Here is a 21,455-nt window from a genome sequence, read left to right as displayed (position 1 = left end):
CAGGTTGTTGTTTTTTTTTCTGCTTTATCTCCCCAAACCCCCCCTGTACACAGTTGTATATCTTAGTTGCATGTCCTTCTAGTTGTGGGATGTGGGACGCCATCTCAACGTGGCCTGATGAGCCGTGCTATGTCCGCACCCAGGATCTGAACCCTGGGCCGCCGCAGCAGAGCGCGCAAACTTAACCACTCAGCCACGGAGCCGGCCCCGAAAAGCAAGTTTATAAAGCACACTGTATCTGTTTTCAAATGAGTCTGCAAAATTATTTTGGGCCAAAACCAAGAAAACTGAAAATAAAGGAACGCAATCCAACATACAGTAGCTAAATTTAACCTTAAAATTATACCTGAGATATGTTATGTGAATTATATCTCAGTAAAACTTATTAAAAGAAAAAACAAAACAATACTTGAAGCACTTCTTCCTTCTACCTCAGTGTTTCTCAAACTTGTCTGATAAGCATCGTTTGACAACTTGTTGAAAATAGATACTCCCAGGCCTCTTCCCCGAGACTCTGATTCCAGTAGTCTAGGTTGGGAGCCAGGAAATTATACTTTTAAAATGCACCCCGCCCTCAAGGAACTTTTATTATCAGACAAGTTTAGAAAACAATTGCTACCCATAGTTCTTTCTTAGCTACAATGCCAAGAAAACAATTTTAATTGTCTATTTAGTCTCGGTGTGAATGTTTTCTAGTATACCAGGATAGTGATCTCTACAGTGGAATAATCACACCCAGAAAAATTCAGGACAATCCACCGAGATCTGAAAGAAAATACTAACCTATATACGTTTACGTTAAATCTCATAATTCAAAAGTTTCTATTTTAGGAGTGTGTTTTATAATATACACAGTAAACCAGTACAAGAGTGCATGTATGTCTTTTTTCCCCCAACAGGATGTGTGATCAAAAAAGAGTGGAAACTACTGCTTTAAAGGATCCTGATTTATTTTTTCCCATTAAAGCTGATCAATCCTCAGCCTCTGTCCTATTTTGCAATGAGACCCTGACAATCCTCAAATATAACATCTGCCACCACTCTCTGCCTACCAAACTCCATTATGCTCATATTCACACCCAAGCACAGGCGCATCATCACTCTGGATAAAGGACACAGTTCCTTTCCCCTACTGAGATCTGAAAATCTATTTACAGCCATGTGTCGCTTGACGAGGACAAGTCCCGAGAAATGCATCATTAGGCAATTTCGTCATTGTGTGTACACCACAGAGGGTACTTACATAAACCTAGACGGTATAGCCTACTACACACCTAGGCTGTATGGTACTAATCCTATAGGACCACCTCTATACGCAGTCCTTCGCTAACAGAAATGTTCTTATGCAGCACGTGACTGTATTACATTGTAGCTAGTAAGAAATTTGGAAAGTGCCTACCTCTTTATACTATTCTTAAAGTCCAGTAGACTCTTGGCATTTGAAGATTCAGCTCACCAATTTAAGAGCTGCGGTTTCAATCCTTCACAGGTATCTGTGAAGTTTCATGAGAAGGAATAATCTGATTTTGCTGAGTCACAAATTTGAATCAAGTATGCTTTTAAGCTGGTGTGAAGGATCAAATTATTTCACAGGTGAGTGAACCAAGCTGATAGCCCAGCATCTACCCTCACACAGCTACACTGTTCTCCACTTGTTTTTATTAGGGTCAGGAGAGGCCTCTTTAATTTTTTAGTTATCCTTTACTGTAGGGGTCCTCACAAAGTTTACTATAAAGAATCCATATGTATCTATCTATTTTTTCAATTAAACAATACTAAAAACATAATCACTATAGTGTAGGATCTGGGCAGTTTTTGAGTGGGCATCAAAAAAGGACTATCATACATAGAAAGACTGGAATTCATGCATTATTGCAAATAAATCTTAAGTTGTATTCATGACTTGGGGCATTCAATTCACAAACTGCTAAGGATGTGTTCAATGTCAAAGATGCCAAGAGATATGTTTTAAGAACTTTTCTCTGGGTAGAATTCTATGGCAAACATAAGCCGTGTTCAGAAAAAACACCACCAAGTTTGTCCTTTCAACCCTCCATGTCAATAACATATCTCAAAGAAGGCCCTTCTCTCTCTCACCCTCGAGAATATCTTCATAAAGTGCATGTACTCCTTCCGGCACGATGACAGCCAGTGCAGTTCCACAGAGAAGGCCGGCACCCAAAACAGTCACCAGCTTTAGTCGCTCCTGGAATGAAAACATAAGAAGCTGTTGAGAAAATTGATGAATGAATGGGAAAAAGTTTCTGAAGTATCTGTAATCAAGATTGTGAGCTGCATCATTTGTGAAACCAAAATCTACAATGGCCAGTGAAGTTGAAAAAGGGTCAGCTTCATGAATAATTAATGCCAATTAAAAAGAGGAGATGCCATTTTTAAATTTACCAGATTGGCAATGATGTGGGAAACTTGTCTCCTACGCATGATAGGGAAGAAATGAGCACACTTGTCTAACACTGGAAGGAATGTGAGTTGTTGCAACCTATCGGGACCACAATTTGGCAATTTAGATTTAAAGCCTCAAAAATGTGAATTCTTTGATCCAGCAATTTCACTTGTAGAAATTCATCCTAAGAAAAAAAGAAAGAACTATGCAAAGATGACCACTGCATTTATTAAGAGTGCAAACCTGAAAATAACCTAAAGGTCCAAGAAAGGGGATTGGCTAAATAACTTATAATCCTTCATCACAGTACCACAACTCTCAGCCATTAAAAATTATGATATAGGTCTATTCATGGATTTAGAAAGCCATGATGTGTTGCTATGAGGAAAAAGCTGGTGGTAAACAATATATATTGATAGTCTCATATTTGTAATAAAAACTATACACATAAGTAGAAGTATAAATTAACCATTATCAAATTTTGTACTTTATAAATTATAAACATAATTTGTAATATGTAATTTATAACAATTTATAAAACACTTAAAACTGATCTACAATGAACATGTATTACTTATACAATTTGAAAAAAGCAACATGTTGAGTTCACTAGTAAAATGTTCTACGAGGTTCTTTTAAGCCACTTTATTGAGGCAGGTTGACATCCAAAAAGCTGAAGATAGTTAATGTATACAACTTGATGTGTTTGGAGATAAGTATACATCTGTGAAACCATCATCACAATCGGTGCCATAAATGATCTGTAGTTTTAATCTAACTTCATCTCAATTACTTATTTTTACCCAGACTTCTTTGAGAGATTGCCTCCTGACATATAAGATATAAAAGATTATGTTTGAAAATGTCTTGAAGCAGTGGTGTACTCTATCTATATGGCTTCCTGGAGTCTTAGCAGTATGAAAAATGATCTTAAAAACTACAAGGGGGTAATTATGTATGTTGCTTATCAAAAAGTTTCAATAATTTAATGGTGTATCATGTACTTCAGTTTTCTGTTTTACTTTCTTTTATGAGGTTAGCAAAAATAATAGTGGCTATATTACCTCTGATATACTACTGAAAGTATGACTGTGAGGCTGGAGGGATATATATATATATATATATATATATATATACTGTCTCTATAGGAAATGGGTTCTTAGCTGAAAGGCTGGTTGAAACTTTACCCTTTCCTTGTTTGGGAGGAAGGAAGCGATCTCTGCCTCAGTGTCTCTCTAGTGCAAACAGGGAACTACAGCGGCAACATCAGCACCTCATACTTGCTGTATATCAAGAGGGGGGTTCCCCTCACCCCTAGCACACAGGTCAGGTCAGCCTTCAGACGTTCAGGATGGCCATTATTAGCTACTCACAAACTGAGTATTCTGAAAGCAGCCAGTGGTTGGGGAACTGGCTCGGGAGACAGAACTGACTCCATGTCCAAACTGGTTAACAACTCAGTACCTCAACTTTTCTTCTGTAAAATAAAACTATTGCTACATATCTTGTGACTATAAATAGGAGGTAATAGGAGAAAGTGATTGAAGCACTTCAGAAAAATGACACCAAACAACTGACGTTACTATTTTAATATTTAATACTGAGCTATTCTAAGAGTCTTTGTCTTTTCCAAGTTACTAAGCTCACTAAAGCACTGCTAATCACAGCACTCATTTGAGATAAACTGTCAGAGCACGGAGAACACAAAGGGAAACTGCTCTACTCTGTGTAAGGTGACACGGTAATTAATTATCTTTTCATCATTCTCTCTAGCCAATTCATAAAAGTCACCTTTGATTTTTTAAAATAATTCATAAATGTTAAGTTTTTCTCCTGAAGAAGGACAAAAATAACAGTAAAACTGAACTAGAGTGGGCACACCATTCATTTTAGGGATTTGGTTTCAAAACTCCATAATTCAAACTACTGAATAAATTGCTAGGGAAGAAAATTGTCCTGTCAGCATTTTGACTATGTTCTACTCTGGGAAATGGAAATGAAAGATGCCCCTGCTTTGCTAATTAGGGGAAGATTAGAAGTGATGAAGGGATGTACCTCAAGGAGAAAGAGCTGATTGCCCTCAAGAATTATATGGGTGGTAGCTCACATCATACACAAAAATTAATTCCTGATGGATTATACACCTAAATATAAAACCTAAAACTCAAAAGCTTCTAGAAGAAAATGTAGTATATCTTTGCAAGGCTGGGGTTGGCAAAATTTCCCAGTGAGGACACAAAAACACAAACCATAAGAGAAAAAAACTTCAACATGAGAATTTAAAACGTTTGCTGATCCATTAAGAAAATGAATAGACGTGCTGCAAACTGGAAGAAAATATCTACAATACATGTATCTGTGGAGGATGCTGTGGCAACACTGTCCACATCAGCCCCCTTCAGGTCAGGGACACCTGTTCCCCCAGCAGCTGGGAGTGTTGCCTTCTGATGACTCACAGCTGAGTCCCTCTGAGGACTAGACCGTGGGCCAAAGGGAAATGACTAACCTAAGGTTATATTCGCTCTCCCAGGGCAGTCCACACCCAATGACTAATCGACTAGGTTGTGTGAATGGAGGTACAAAGCCCAATCCTCTTGCCTCAATTCAAGATATCTCTGAAGGGCAATCCAGTTTCAGAGCCTGCTGTGGGGTAAGCTGAGGCCTCTATTGCAACTGAATAACAGTTCAACTTCTCCATCTGCTTAATCCTGCTCATTCTTTTACAGCGTTATTCCCAAGAGCACTCTTCAATAAACCTTCTGCATGCAAACCTCCTTCTCAGAGTCTTTTTTCTGGGGAACCCAACCTAAGACACTGACAAAGGGCCTGTATTTGAAATATAAAAGAACTTCTACAACTCAAAGAGAGACACACACATACACACACACACACAAAAAAAATAAAAAATGGATAAAACATTAAACAGATACTTCACAAAAGATATATGAATGGCCAATAATCCATGAATAGGTGTTCAACATCATTTAATCAAAAGGAAAATGCAAATTTAAACTATGATGAGATACCTCATCACACCCACTAGAATAGCTCAAATTAAAAAGATTGACAACACTAAGTGATGGCAAGGATATAGAGCAACTGAAACTCTCATGCATTCCTGGTGGGAGCATAAAATGGTACAACCACATTGGAAAACTGGCAGTCAATCATAAAGTTAAACCAGAGATTCCACTTTTGGGTATTTACCAAGAGAAATGAAAATGTATGTCCACAAAAAAACTTGCACAAGAATGTTCACAGAAGCTTTATGAATAATAGCCACCATCTGGATCAGATGTCCATCAACAAGAGAATGGATAAAAAATGTCCATCAACAAGAGAATGGATAAACAAATTGTCGTATACTTATACAATGGAATACTACTCAGTAACAAAAAAGAATAAACTACTGCTACATTCCGCAACACGAATGAATTTCAAAAACATTATCCTGGTGTTTGAATGAAAGAACCCTCACACAAAAAGAGTACGTAGTGTATGAATCCATTTATGTAAGTTTAAAAGCAGGCCAAACTAATCTCTGGCAATAGAAATCAGAAGAGTGGCTGTCTCTGGCAGGAGGAGTTAGCGGGGGGATGCAGTGGCAGGGGTGATTAACTGGAAAATGGTATCAGGTTATTTTTTAGGATGATGGAAATGTTCTAAATCTAGATTGGGATGTCAGTTACATTTGTATACATTTGTCAAAATTCATCAAACTGTATTAAGATCTGTACTTTTACTCTTTAAAATTACATATTTATAAAAAAGTTACCTAGGCAGTAATTTACTCAGCCAGGTCCTTTGAAAAGATTCATTTTAGAACTATTCAATTTTAACAAAGCTTTTTCATGGCAGCCCTTTGAAACCAAGGTCAGAGGTCTATGTAAAATACTAAAAGGCATTTCTAAAATTTTTCTTAAATTATCTCTTCTATCATTCAGATATTCCTTAAAAATCAATCATCACAATTTTATGTCAATAATTGCATGGAGAAACCAGTGGTGTTCACAATTCTGGATCAATCAACAAATTCACTAGGCATTTACCAAGTGCTTTATAATATTCTACACTGGAGTCACATGAGGCACTACACTGAGACAAGTTTTAAAGGCAGGAGCAGAGGTGAGTTTTTGAGGCTGGTATACCACAAAATTAAGACAAAGGTGAAGTAGCAGCATTTAAGATAACCGAGGGATGCAGACCATCCACAATAACTTAGACATCTATGGGTACTTCAATCAAAAACTTCAAATCCATAAAGAAAGTAAAAAATAATTCTCCTACGCTGCCTTTTAAAATTTAATTAATTGTTAAAAATCTAATATTTTTAGACAGTCTTGCTTCCAAATGAAATTAACTATAATTCCATTCACTTACTTACATGGACCAATGAATATTATCTATTGCAATAAATTTTACAAGAATTTCCCAAAGGCTCTAGCAAGCTAGGAAACAGCTGACTCTCCATGTGCAGCTAATGCCATTGCAAAGAGATCATGGTAAGTCTTTAAAGTATAGTCAGGAAATTCCATCTCTTTGTTAATCATGTATGAACAATTAAATGCTCTTAGCTGAAACAAGAATAGGAGCTTGGTCCAAATTTTTAGAAAGACACAGTAAAAATTTTTATTGATCTTTAGACACATACTGTAACAAGGATACTAGCTACCAAGGTTATCAACAGAGAATCCAAGTGTAAGAACTGCAAGGGGCTCGCCCAGTGGCGCAGTGGTTAAGTTAATGCACTCCTCTTTGGCAGCCCAGGGTTCACAGGTTCGGATCCCAGGCATGGACCTACACACTGCTTATCAAGCCATGCTCTGGCAGCATCCCACACACAAAATAGAAGAAGACTGGCAGAGACGTTAGCTCAGGGCCAATCTTCCTTAAAAAAAAACTGGAAGAAAATGTAAAAAATGATCCTCTCTCAATATAGATGGAGAATCAAAGGCCAAAGATGAGAAATGATTTGCCCAAGATCACACGGCTAGGCTAGTTAGTGGCAGAAGCATGATTAAACCTGACATTGCAGTCTGCTACCCTGCACATTCCAAGACAATGTCCATCACATGACACAATACATACAATCCATCATATAAAATTTACTTCTGAAAAAAAGATAACTGTCATACGTCCTCTTTAAATTGTGTGAGTCAACAGAACTCCTCAGCAACATCAAGAGGAAAACCAAAATTTACGATTAGTTATAATTGTTCTCTATTGATAATTTCTAAAGGTCAGATGGCAAAATAAGAGAAATGACAATGTAATGAGCTTGCCTAAGGTTTTATTTCTTCAAGGAGAGGCCTATTTTTTATTCTGAGAATAAGTCCTACCTATGTCTTAGTCTTAAAATGTCCTTTCTTTTAAGAAAGTGTTGGTGATGATAGTTTTTGTTTTTATTTTTAGTGTCCTTACTTGGCAAAATTAAAAGCAGACAATCCTGTACCAATTCTCCCTAATTTCAAAAATATTACTGCCCTGTGAAACCCAAAAGCCTGGAAAACCCAGATCTACAGTGTAAGCGTGAGATCTGTACATGCCATTAAAAAATACAGAAACAAAGAATTTGAGAATTTGTAGGAAGAGATCATCAAGGTAAATCTGAGTGAGTCACCTAGCTGTGCAATATTCCCTTGGAGGAAAGGCAATGTGAGCTAAAATTACTATATGATGTTTTCAGGTCATTTCGAAATTAAGTAAAGCACATTTATTTACCAATGAAGTTAAACATCTGCAGAACACTATGTTTGCTTGTCCCTGTAACCTTCCTCCAAAACTAAGTTCTGTGAGGGCAAATTTTTGTTCTTAATTTATTGCTCAACCTTCAATTTATAAGACAGTATCTGTCACATAACAAATTCTCTCTAAATACTTACTGAAAGGATGAATTAAATGCCCGGCAATGCAAGACATGAGGGACTTGGTACCCACTGCTTCACTGGCCCTAACGTCAACAAATATACGAATGTAGTGAAAGCTCTTTAGAATACTTGTGCTGGGAAACAGACCTAACACATGCCTTATAAGTGTAACTAGATCAAGAATTTTCAGTGGTTAATTGATTTGGAATTTACGCTTTGGCTCAAGGGATGTTCAAGTACATATAATAAAGAACCATAACAGGATTCCATCATAGAAAATGTGAGGAAATGCTGTCATTTGTCTCATTAATGCAAATATCTTAAATCATACCTATATTTTTCCAAGAAGCTCAAAACCGTGTTCACCGTTTCAATCTCCAGCAAAGTGATATAAAGATTATTTATCCCAAATAACTTTTATCAGCTTGGTAAATGTCTCCTAACCTTCTCATGGTGACCAATACTACAGAGGCAACACTTCCGAGGAAAAGAAGACTCAGTAGTCAAAAAAATGAGCATCATTGCCATGGACTGTAGTTTCAATTTTTGCTTCTTAAAAATTTCTTAACTACCTAAATCATTTTAGACACAACCTGATTTATCTCAAGCACTAGAGATGTGTTATTTGTATAGCTGTATTCTTTCATACAACTTCACAACTTGGAATTCAATCTCAAAACTCTAAATGTCAAAGTTAAAATGCTGACAGGTTCTTTCCTTTGCTTACGGTAAATCACTTAAATGAAGAACTACAAATTCCAAGCGTAGTTCGAGATGAAAAGAGAGTTCCCACAGCAATAGTTTCTGTAGAGAAATAAAATATCTGCTCAAGAGAGGCATGAACTGTGCAATGCCATTGGTTTTATGTTCTCTCATTTTACAGTTTCACAGCTGTAGCCTGACTGAGCCGAAAGATTGACCAGATGTATTAATTAAAACAACAGCTTGTACTCAATGCCATTAACTATCAAGCGCAAAGCTTTGAAGTCAGTTTAATTTTCTTGGCAGACACTAAGGTAGTTAAATGGTTTTTCTTTTCTTGCTCCTACAAACAGTCAATAAACCGTTTGGTTCAACTAAATATAAGCCACTAATTTTAAAAGCTTTTAATATTGAAAATAGTTTATTTCAATTCCCCTTGTATCATGCTTTCTTTAGTACTGAAAGCATCAACTATGGTTTCCTAAAAAATTAAAGATATATCTCTTGTTATAAGACTGATTCCTTCAAAGCTCTAGGAACCGAAGAGATGAAATATCGTCAGGCACAGAGGAATTCCTGTTCAGGCAACAAAGACTTTCTCCATCTTCTTACGAACAAACCTGCTTCAAGGAGATACTTTTTTTTTTCTTTTTTAAAGATTGGCACATGAGCTAACAACCGTTGCTAATCTTCTTTTTTTTTTTCCTGCTTTTTCTCTCCAAATCCCCCCAGTACACAGTTGTATATTTTTAGTTGTGGGTCCTTCTAGTTGTGGCACGTGGGATGCCACCTCAGCATGTCCGCGCCCAGGATCTGAACCAGCAAAATCCCGGGCCGCCTGAAGCGGAGTGCATGAACTCAACCACTCGGCCACGAGGCCCGCCCCCCGAGATACTTCCTAATGTTATTTAACTACTACATTATCTACTGCTGAGTGTCAGTAACAGGTAATGAAGAAAATTTAAACAGGAACTTTGTTCTTGAAGTCCTTGCAACTGAGACAAGATGCTGAAAAGCCTCCTGCCTCTAAGTATCAGCTGTGCGACCCTGAGCAAGTTGAGTGTCCTCCTAAGAAGGGGCTGCGACTCCTGTTATCACGTAGGAGTACAATTTAGCACACTCAGCACAGAGTATTGTCGTTATTAGTTATCCTCAACATCACTAGCAGCACGCAGAAATTGGTTCTCAGCCCTCCCCTGCAAAAACAACAAAACAAAACCCAGAGACTCGGGTAAAGTTCCAATGAACAGTGCTACGATTTTTGCCATTTTGCCAGGGGCATAAAGGCTTCCCCTTTCCCAATTCATTTGACACGGAGGTAACAACAAGCAATACCTTATGAACTCTACTTCCTCCAATCTTGGAAAACAAAACTAATTTGTTTTTCTTTTTGTATAAGTCTTTCCTCAACATAAAAGAATTGAACACCAGTGGAAATCCCACAGGATTGTTTGTTGTGACTACAAAACAAAAGCAAACAAAAACCCACTGGGAAAGAACCTAGAAAAGCACTGGCCATAAATATCATATTATTAATATATAAGAAGGTCAATTGAACTGAGAAAAATCACAATAATAAAAACACACTTTTCCCTATCAAATTAGCAAAGTTTTAAAAATTAACAATGATAGCATTCAATGTTTGTGAGAATACAGTGTCATTTGAATTTACTGGGAAAAAATGCATTAAAAAAACAGGTAATATAGATTGAGAACCTTCTTAAGAACATTTATGCCCTTTGATCCTGTCATTCTACCCATGAGGAAATAATCTGATATATATGGTCATAGCATTAGACACAAAAATATTCATTCAACACTATTACCATGACAAAAACTTAAAAACAAATTAAATGCATAAGAATTTCTGTACATAAAATAACTGAATGAAGACATTAAAACAATGCCAAGAACACGTTTTTAGTAACAAAAGAAGATGCTTATTTTATAGTATCAGGTCAAAGAAGAGAAAATGTAAAATTACACATATGCCACATAATCAACCATGTTAAAAATGCAAAGAAAAAGCAGAACAGAAAGAAAAAAAATGTTGCTAGTGATTCTCACTGGACAGAGGCATAAGAGATCATTTTATTTTCCTTTTATAAATCATTTTCTAAATTTTCTATATATTTTCTAAATTTTCCACAAAGAGCCTCTACTATTCGGCCACGTTTTAAAAATTGCTTTTTCATTTAATTAGAGGTTACATAAATAGTGGCTTTGCACTTAAGTAAACGTTCAGGCTCAGTCTCCTCACCTATAAACAGGACAAGAATTCCTTTTTTTTTTTCTGCTTTATCTCCCCCAGAAGCCCCCTGGTACATAGTTGTATATCTTAGTTGCAGGTCCTTCTAGTTGTGTAAACAGGACAAGAATTCTTTCCTTTCAAGGTTACTGTTAAAATGAACACAGAACTTGACACATACGTTGACACTGTAGCTGTCATTATTCATTATTGTACTGTGGACGGATGAGAGAGCACAATGCCTTTAACATAAACATAGAGATGTTTTCCCCTTTATTAAGTGGTTCTAAACAACTGGACTTTGAGGTTTTGTAATAATTTGAAATGTTTTCCAGTCTCCCCCGTTGTTGTCATGCTGTGACCTATTTCCTATAGATAGAGCTTCCCCTATCCCTTCTAGTTTGCTGTTTCTAGTTTTCAAAGAGCTTAGAAATCAGATAGTCCAGTCCAGAGGTTCTAGATTGGCAACTCACAAACATGGGCTGTTGACCCACACAGTAATGTACCAATATTTGAACTAGTAGCCAAAATGTAAAATTCAGAAGATCTCATATAAAAACACAGATTTCCAGCTTTTGAAAAGTAGGAAGATTTGGCAACACCAGGGCTGGTGTCATCAAACGGCACATGCTCTTCAGTCGACCACAGTTCTCGTTACTCCCTAATGACTCCCAAGCACTGACACGGAAGGTCAGCTGCCCTGTATCAGGACACTTGAACTGTTTTATCTTACTCCAGGCCTGATGCACTGTTCAGCCTCAATAGTTATTTGATTTTATGAACCATTACCCAGTTGTATTAGTCAGGGTCCCATCAAGACAGAAAAATTATACAATAATTTAAACAGGGAAAGTTTAATATAAAGAATAACGGGGTTGGGGTACAGCCATGTGCCGCATAATGTTTCAGTCAGTGATGGACCGCATATACTATGGTGGTCCCAGAAGATTAGTGCCATATAGCCTAGCTGTGTGGTAGGTGGGACCATCTAGGTTTGCGGAAGTATACTCTATGATGTTCGCACAATGAGAAACTTGCCTAATGACACATTTCTCAGAACTTATCCAATCGTTAACCATGCATGACTGTAATAAGAAAACAGCTAGTATGAGAGAACTCTAAATATAAAAGTAGCAGATAAAAGGAGCAGTGATTACTCTATGACCGAGATAAGAGTGCTCAAAGGTCCCACGAGGGCTGAGATCCAAATCCTGCTGGAGAGGGCATGGCTGGGGCTCAAGGAATGGCTGTAAAAAGTTCGGGGACTGGTTCTGACTTGGGCAGGGCTAGGCTCCTCACACCAAGCAAATGCTGGGACACCAGCTGGGCATCCTACAATTTAACTCAATTCTAACACTATCTACCTAGAGACAGTGTCCGATCCCACAGGTTAAGGGCTCAGTCCTACAAGAAGCCAGTGCTTCTGACCGACTTGCTAGATTGGAGGTTCCAATGACCCCCTTTTCTTGTGTTTGATTAATTTGCTAAAGGGGCTCACAGGACTCAGAGAATCATTTTACTTACTAGATTACTGGGTTATTGTAAAAAGATATAACTCAGGAACAGACAGATGGAAGAGATGCATAGGGCAGTGTATGGGGAAAAGGCGCAGAGCTTCTATGTCCTCTCTGAGCTCGAAACTCTCCCAGCACTTCCACGTGCTCACCAACCCGGAAGCTCTCGGAACTCTGTCCTTTTGGTTTATGAAGGCTTCATTATATAGGCAAGATTGATTAAACCCTTGGACATTGGCGATTGATTTAACCTCCAGCTCCTCTCCCGTCCCTGGTGGGACTGAAAGTTTCAACCCTCCAATCACAAGATTGGTTCTCCGGGCAACCTGCCCCCATCCTTAGGTTACCTAGGGGCATTCCAAAAGTCACCTCATTCACATAACAAAAAACACCTTTAGGGCTCTCAACACTTGGGAAATTCCAAAGGTTTTAGGACCTCCATGCCAGAAACAGGAATGAAGACCAAATATATATTTCTTATTATAAATCACAGTATTACAGCAGAGAGGTTTCTGTGGTGCCACACTGGTGGAACTTGCTGGAAATCCGCACTCTAGGGTGTCAGGGAAAGCTGCTCATGGCAGAGTCTTACTGTAGAGAGACTCCTATAAAACTGCCTCAGGGGGTGCCAGTGGGAACTACTGACTGCTGGGTGCTGTGTGTTCAGCAGGAGTCTGGGGCTTGAGAAGCTGCTTGCAGTGCAGGAGATGGGCACTGGAGTAGCCTCGCTGGAGGCTAGAGAAGCCACACACGCTGCAGGAGGCTGCACCAGGGAAGCTGGACACTGGGGAGGCTGCCTGTGCTACAGGAATTCGTGCCAGAGAAGTCACCTAGGAGCCTGCTGAGCAAGCATGCCAGAACCAAGAAGGAAAACCTCCTCCTCTTACAATTTCTCTCCAGTATCCTCTATTGACAAAACTCGACATCGTGCCAGCTGGCAGCGGAAAAATATTTAAAGGGTCCATATCCATTTTTGCAGAGTGAAGATTTGGAGTCGAGAGGCAACAAATTGATAACTGGCATACTAGCCTACTAGAATTACATAAAAAGGCACCGAGTGAGAGCCAGGACAACAGGGAGCAAGTAAAATGCTTGCTCTTCAGGCTATTTAGCTAATCAGACTTTTCTGGTCCTTTAGATTAATGAGGTTTCTGGATGGACAAGTTCTACACAAGAAAGGTGCTACCAATATTCTTCTCCTTCATCTCCCTTATTACTAATATTTATTAAGTACTTAATATGCCAAGCATGTTCTATTATAATCATGTTACAGATATTAACCCACCTAGTCCTCACAACAACCCTATGAGGTAGGTACTTCTATTATCTCTACTTTATATACAACTCAGGTATAAAAAGTTCAAGTAATTTCCCTAGGCTCACATAGCAGCAAATGGCAGAGCCAGGATCTGAACCCACACAGTCTAGGTCCAGAATCTATACTCTTAAGAATTATGCTAAACTGCTTCTCTATAAAACCCATCTCACTGTTTCATTTTATGCTTTTAGCACCTGTTTTCTTCTGCCAATTTGCCTTTGTCAAATGCATAAAGAATTAATAAAAGGCACATACAACAAGGTGCAGAAGCCAGGGTACAATTTTTTGGCTAATAGAAAAATGACCCCCAGATAACTAATGGGTTTGCGATAGATACTTGATTCAATTATCTGGTAGTTAACCCCAAGACCCCATCACTTAAAAATCCGTATAATTGAGGTAGAAGAATTTCCAAACCAAGTGACACCTATTTCTATTTTATTTCAATAAAGTTAAGACATCGTGGGGCTGGCCCCGTGGCCGAGTGGTTAAGTTCGCGCGCTCCGCTGCAGGTGACCCAGTGTTTCGTTGGTTCGAATCCTGGGCGCGGGCATGGCACTGCTCATCAAACCACGCTGAGGCAGCGTCCCACATGCCACAACTAGAAGGACCCACAATGAAGAATATACAACTATGTACCAGGGGGCTTTGGGGAGAAAAAGGAAAAAAAAATAAAATAAAAATCTAAAGTTAAGACATCGAATATTAGAGCAGATTCAAGGAGGATTGAGATTTCCATAATCCCATGATAAATTTAAAGAAATACCTGTACTCAAACGTAGCATTACTATTTGTTACCTGGAGTTCCAAACTGAGCTACAGAGGATCTTAAACCTTGTTATCATTCAACAAAGACACATCTAAATTCTTCATTTAAAGGAGAAGTTAAGACTGTCACATACAAAAGCATTCTGAATCCATTTCAGGTCTTCTTCTCTCAAAAAGGATGTCAATTCTTCTTTTTTTTTTAAAGATTTTATTTTTTTTTCCTTTTTCTCCTCAAAGCCCCATGGTACATAGTTGTATATTTTTAGTTGTGGGTCCTTCTAGTTGTGGTATGTGGGATGCCGCCTCAGCATGGCTTGATGAGTGGCGCCATGTCCGTGCCCAGGATCCGAACCGGCGAAACCCTGGGCCGCAGAAGCGGAGGGCGCGAACTTAACCACTTGGCCATGGGGCTGGCCCCCAGGATGTCAATTCTTGAACAGGACAATTTATTATTGACTAAATTATGAAGATATCAAGTGTGAAATTAATCTTGGATAATTAAAATAGCAACTGCTTCAGATTCCCATTTGGCAGGTGTTAATTTAAAGGGCATCTAAGACATAGTTCTTTCTTATAGGTTTCAATGGTATTTGGAAATTGATTACCTCTGTAGTTGCAATTCTGCTACACTGTCTAAGCATAAGGCATGAGACGTACTGTGGAAGGGAAATGTTAGTGATGTTAAAGATATTCTATTCCTTACTTGGGGAGCTTAAGGGATAAAATGTTAGTGGTGTTAAGATGTTCCTAATTTGGGGAGCTAAAGGTGTCAATTTAGATTCATGATATTTTCATTTCTTTGTTACACAGTGTTCATCAGGAAAAGAAATATCTAATGGTCAAGTGCTTTAGACTGGTAATTAAACTGACTTAGTTTCAAATTCCACCTCTACCAGTATTTGTGACCTAAGCCTGAGAATGCTCATGTGTAAAGTGAGGTTTAACAGCATCCCCCTCACAGTGTTGTCCGGAGGATTTACTAAGATAATGCACATCAGGGCCTGAGACACAGAAGGCGCTCAATAAGCTTAACTATTATTAGTATTATTATACAAATAAGTCTCAATGATGTTTATCCACATAATACCCTACAGAAAAAAAAGTTTTTCAGGAAAATAATATTGAATCAGATTGTAATTGATCCAAATTTAGTTTTATCAAGCAAAGATACTTATGAGACAATAACCTTATCAGACAATAATCTAAGGAAAGACAAAATTACTGATTGCTTTCCATATATGGGTAAATTACAGAGAATGCAAAGTTTAAAATGTTAAAGTTTAGAAAGGAAACTCCAAAGAGGTGTAAAATCTTTTGTATTATCATAAGAGAATAAAAGGTTAATATCCCAGACAATGCAGAAGTCCTAAAAAATGCAACTTTGTCAAATCTATTTCAAAAAGAACCAATTGTGGAAGAAACAGCATACTGATCAAATTTGTTCTTTAGATACAAACCTTTGATTTGGTCAAAGCCGCAAAGACATTTATTATGAATGAGTCAGTTACAGACACAAAACAAAACTTTAACACATGAAAAACAAAGTAAAGTTTAAAATGAGAACAAGGATAATGAAGAAAAGAAAGATACTCTAAGGCAGAGAGACTAGAGGAAAAGCCCTGGCCTCTCCAAACGGGACACTCATGGCAAACAGCACTGCCAACCCCAAACAAGACCTTTCCGATTCCAAACAAACTACTGAGATGTTTTCGAGATTAGAGGGGGCGTAGGGGGAGGGGAGGAGTTTACCCATTATCAGAAGTCTGTTCCATAATAAAAAGTTTAAAAATTATAATTCAGAATAATGAAAGTGAAAATCTTAAAAAGTTTTAGTAATCAGTAGTGGAAATAACCCTCAACGTTTTCTAAGGTTCTCATTATGTTCTAGATACAGCATTAAGCCCTGTGCTTTTGTTATTTCATGACATCCTCACAAAGATCCTATAAGGTCATTTAACAGAAGACACTTGGATGTTAAACAGCTCGCTCAAGTAGTGACACTGATTTTGAACTACACTACCTGCCTCAGACAGTTCCTTTGGAAATTAGCACATTACTCATTACCTTAAATTCTTTATGGAAGAGTAGTAGCACTACTTTCGTCTGCATACTTACGGATTTATACTGTTTTAACATATGAAAAAAAGTAGCATTATAATCCAAACTGGTCTGCGACAAGAAAAACACGAAACTGAGATTTTCAAAAAAATTTATAGCAATACAATTATTATAATTCTAGCCTGTTAAATCTAATAACACTACATTTCAGCTTGTATTTTGTGTACCTTTTTTCCACTTCATGTTCTTAGTATTTCATTTTCACAAATATATTGGTCTGCAATGGAATAGAAATTAAACAAAAAGAAAAAGTGGTCATTTACCAGATAGTGTGAGGAGCACCACCCTAGGGCTCTGGTGCAAACATAGCTTGCTCTCTGTTACCAGCTCTGTGACAAAGAGGAGACATGCTCAGGTAAACAACAATCCTCAGATAATCAATCTAAAACCCGACTTTGGCCACCGTTTATATCTTAACCCATTCATCAATCAGAGCACCTCTAAACTGGGTTTATACCAGGTAATGTCAACTTGTAGGCTCCTTACCTACTTATGTAACACTTTCATTTAGAGCCAAAGAAAACTGCTCATGAACAAGTGAATCTAAAAAACATAAGACGGTGCTAAACTAGTGTGTCCAACTGCTTTCCAGACAGGACCTCATTCGTGTAAACCAAGCTTTGGCCTCCCTTACAAGTTTACTTTTTCTCCTTCCCATATAGTGAAGAAGAGTGCATCTTGATTATCACAGTGGCTTAAAAATACATTTGAGAAACAGAGATTTTTTTCCTTTGTTTTAGAAATCATTTAGGCAGGAAGGTAGTTACCTGGTCACAGGGCAAGGAAGTTTCAAAAGCACCAAGAAAGCTGGTGTGGGGGCAATAAAAGATGGAGAAAGTGACAGAGAAATCAATGTCACATAAACTTCTTGAGGGTCAGATATGGCAGGTAGACACCACTGCCACAGCAATTTCAGACTACTCGATTTCAACTCATTTATAAATACCAATCCTGACATAATTAATGGCTTTATTGATCTTTTATTCCTGCTGTGAGAAATTCTGAAGAAAAAAGTGCTGAATGACAAAGCAGCAGCTAGATTAATAACATGAATAAAAAGCATCTTTTCACCTAAATAAAAATGAACCGTAAGATAAATTAGGTTTATCAGTCCTTTTATTTATAGTAACTCCAGTCCCTAAGAAAAGCTAGACTTCCTTAAAAAGGAAAATTGTTTAGCCAATGTAGGAGTCTGGGGAGCTATTTCCTGAGGGAGAAACTGGGCTTCCCAGCCTCCAAGAATGAAGTTTATTTTTTACAAATGTATCATCTTAATAGTGGTACAATACATTGGTGTATAATAACAGTATAATCTCTCTAAAGAGAAATGCTTAATTCCTAGAAGATAGAAACCACGAGCTGAATTCTAAAATGTCTTTGACTAAATTATACATAACTTTCATTTTTATTCTAACATCTCAAAATGCATTGTTTCTGCTGGAGTAATAAACAGATACTATGAATACTGACTAATAGCATTTTAAGATTTACTGGAAAAGACCACTTGATCATGAATTTAGAAAGCCATAAATGACATGTCATACTAATTATCTTTATTAATGGCCTGGTTAATTACACCTCTCATTTCACTGAAAGGAAATGTACACGTGGACAAAAAGAAAATAAGCATGCACTTGCATCACTTATTATTGAGTGATTGCAAAAATCACTCAAGATAGTTTGAGAAAATACTGAAATTGGAAGAGTTCTAAGCATTTTATAAAAATAAAAAGTTTTGACAGTTTCTTATTTGAATTAATTATAATTCTTGATAAATGTTCTCAATAAGTTTGTAAATACACAAACCAACTTAAACCTCACAAATGTCAGCCCTAACAATGTCAATAATTTTGATGTAGTTACAAGAAAATATGGTTTAGGGGCCTGCCTGGTGGCACAGTGGTTAAGTTCCCGTGTTCTGCTTAGGCAGCCCCAGGTTTACCAGTTCGGATCCCAGGCCCAGACCTATGTACTGCTTATCAAGCCATGCTATGGCAGGCATCCCACATAAAATAGAGGAAGATGGGCACAGATGTTGGCTCAGAGCCAATCTTCCTGGAAGAGGGCAGAGGAGTATTGGTAGCGGATGTTAGCTCAGAGCTAATCTTCCTCAAAAGAAAGAAAGAAAGAAAGAAAATACAGTTTATGTCAGAGGACAGACAGCAGGCTCACAAGGTAATGGGAAGTCAAGTGGCCCAGATGATGGAAGGAGGCTTCACAGCCAGGAGGACCGCGACAATCTACAGCTCTCAGCTCTAGCCAACTGATGCCCTGAGGGAATACAGATGACAAATAGTAACAATAATAAAACTAAACACTCTGCTAACCTCACAAAGCAAGTCTGTGGCCGAGATGTGCTACGTGGGCTACTAGTTTGCTACCTTTGCCACAATGGACAGTGGGCTAAGAAGTGCTCTAAATTGGAAAAACCTAGATTCAAAAAACAGCTGATTCTAACACATTTCATAAAGTTGTCCAGGTTACATAATCTGAGTCTCAGTTTCCTCATCTATACCTCACTGACTTTTAAAAATGAAGTTAGGTAATGTACATGCTCAATAAAACTTAGTTCCATGTTATCCTTAGATGCTGATGGGTACGGGTAAAAAAAGGAATCAGAAAGGGAGCAGCAAGAACTCAAGCCTCCCTTCTACCAGGTGGTGGCTTTACTATTTCTCAAACTCACAATACCTGGTCCCATCTTCTTTTCCACCCACAGGCTATTTTCTTTACCAGCGATGCCTCCTCTTGGCTCAGGTTTCCTCAAGGCCTCCCTCACACCTCACCCATACCTCCTTCCTACTTCAGGCCAATCTCCTCTCCCTCCTTCCTTTGAAAGCACTTGCAGGCCCGGCAGGACTACTTTACTGCTGAGCCCCAGGGCCTACTCATGAAGCCCGTTCCCTCTGAAAGCAGAACTTTTCTCCCAAATCTCTGAACACTGTGCATGCTGTGAACTCTGTGTGACAACCTGAAGAAACTATTTGCATTTTCCTTGAGCAAGGCTTTCATCTATCTTTCTTCCCCATTAGTTTATGTTTGTTCAAGTAACGACAAATAACCAAATTAACTCAAATGTCAAAACATTAACAAAAATTCATTTCTAAGCAAGAATTGAAAACAACTTCGAATACCTACCCCAATGCTCTTTCTTTAAAAGGAAACATGAGTTAAGAACAACCTAATTTAGGTTTTCTTACCTTCATTCTAACACAGGTATCCAAAAAAACCACCTTTCCTCCAAAACACTATGCTTGATTTTCTCAAAAAGAGAAGTTATATTGATTTCAACTCATATGGACAAATAGCACTGTCCATTTATATTTCTTGATAGCAGCCTGGAACCTTGATTCCTTACAACTTCTGGGAATCAAAAGAATGTTATGGTGCCTCTTTCTAGGAAAACGCACAGAGCCCCAAATTTTTGTACGCAATTTCAGGGGGTTCACAGTTCTCCAGATCTTCAGTGGATCTACCCACCCCGTTAACTCCAGTACTGAATATGAGGTTTGTTTCTATTATTAAACGTCATAGATCTTTTTAAAACATAGGCTTCCTTAATAAGATCTTTAGCTCTGAGATCAACTGGGGAAGCAGCTTCCCTCTACAACCGTCACTACTTCTTAGCAGCCATCCTGACAGCTGACAAAAAATGGAGAATTTCTTACCTCCGAGAAATTAACAGCCAAGGGAATGATTCCAGCCACGTAACATCCCACCAACATGGCCAGAGACAGCAGACTAATGGAGATGAAATCATCCATTCTGCCCTCCTTTATTCACCCACCACCACCAGTCTACAAAATTTCAATGGCTTCAAAGGACGCTTGGGTTCTTAAACGCGTGTGGTGATTCCAAGAGAACAAGCGGACTTTCCAGTTCTTTCGTCCTCCCCACTAGCAGCTGGGTTCACGAGACACCTTTGTCTTGAACGTTCCTGGGAACAGCCCCTTTTTGCTGATATTAGCACCAGAGAGAACTTTCAGTAATCTTAGGTCCCAGCCCCTGGGTTTTCAGATGCCTGTCACTGGATTCCCGTGGGTTAAGAGAGATGGGAAAAGTCAATGGGGAAAATATGCGAATGAGCGATTTCCTCACTTGTCGGAACGAAGGTGGCCACAGTGGGCCCACTCTCTCCACAAACAACGTCGCGGGTGGCAGCAGGAAAATCCCAGCGAACTTGTTCGTTCTCCCGAAGCCCCTATCTCCCGGGGACCCCCACACCGGCGATCCCCCCCAAGGCTGGGACCAGCCCACCAGCCCCGACAAACTCTCCTCCGAGTCTAGAATGGGAAAAGGAGTCCTGCCGGTCTCTAACAATGGGTCTTAGCGGTTCAGCAGCGAAGCTGATACAAAGCTGTCTGCCCTATACCCGGTGCTGCCCATATTACTCCACTCCGCTGGGCCTTGACCCGGAGCCACCGATACTACAGATGCCATGGCCGCCAACTGGCACCTCTTCTTTACATCCACTTCCGGATTGCTTCACTACCCCCTCCTTTATAAGGGTACTTCC

The 21,455-nt window shown here is 38.6% G+C and overlaps 1 protein-coding gene across 2 annotated transcripts in view; it reads right to left on the bottom strand.

Moving 5' to 3' along the window:
* Window positions 1–21,449, bottom strand: part of SLC39A9 (solute carrier family 39 member 9) — a 50,245-nt gene extending 28,796 nt beyond the window's left edge. The window contains exons 1-2 of one of the 2 annotated variants that reach the window (XM_014867206.3): window positions 20,608–21,449; window positions 2,098–2,206 (exon numbers count right to left, since the gene is read on the bottom strand). In XM_014867206.3, coding sequence (XP_014722692.1) covers window positions 2,098–2,206; window positions 20,608–20,703 — 205 coding nt within the window. In that variant the 5' untranslated portion in view covers window positions 20,704–21,449. The remainder of the gene's footprint in view (window positions 1–2,097; window positions 2,207–20,607) is intronic. The other variant, XM_044773871.2, reaches the window with a different exon arrangement.
* Window positions 21,450–21,455: the final 6 nt, after the last annotated feature.

This window comes from Equus asinus, chromosome 7 (genome assembly GCF_041296235.1).
Source record: "Equus asinus isolate D_3611 breed Donkey chromosome 7, EquAss-T2T_v2, whole genome shotgun sequence".
NCBI lineage: Eukaryota > Metazoa > Chordata > Mammalia > Perissodactyla > Equidae > Equus > Equus asinus.
The sequence above is the reverse complement of the archived record's forward strand: the minus strand, read 5'-3'. Positions and strand labels throughout refer to the sequence as shown.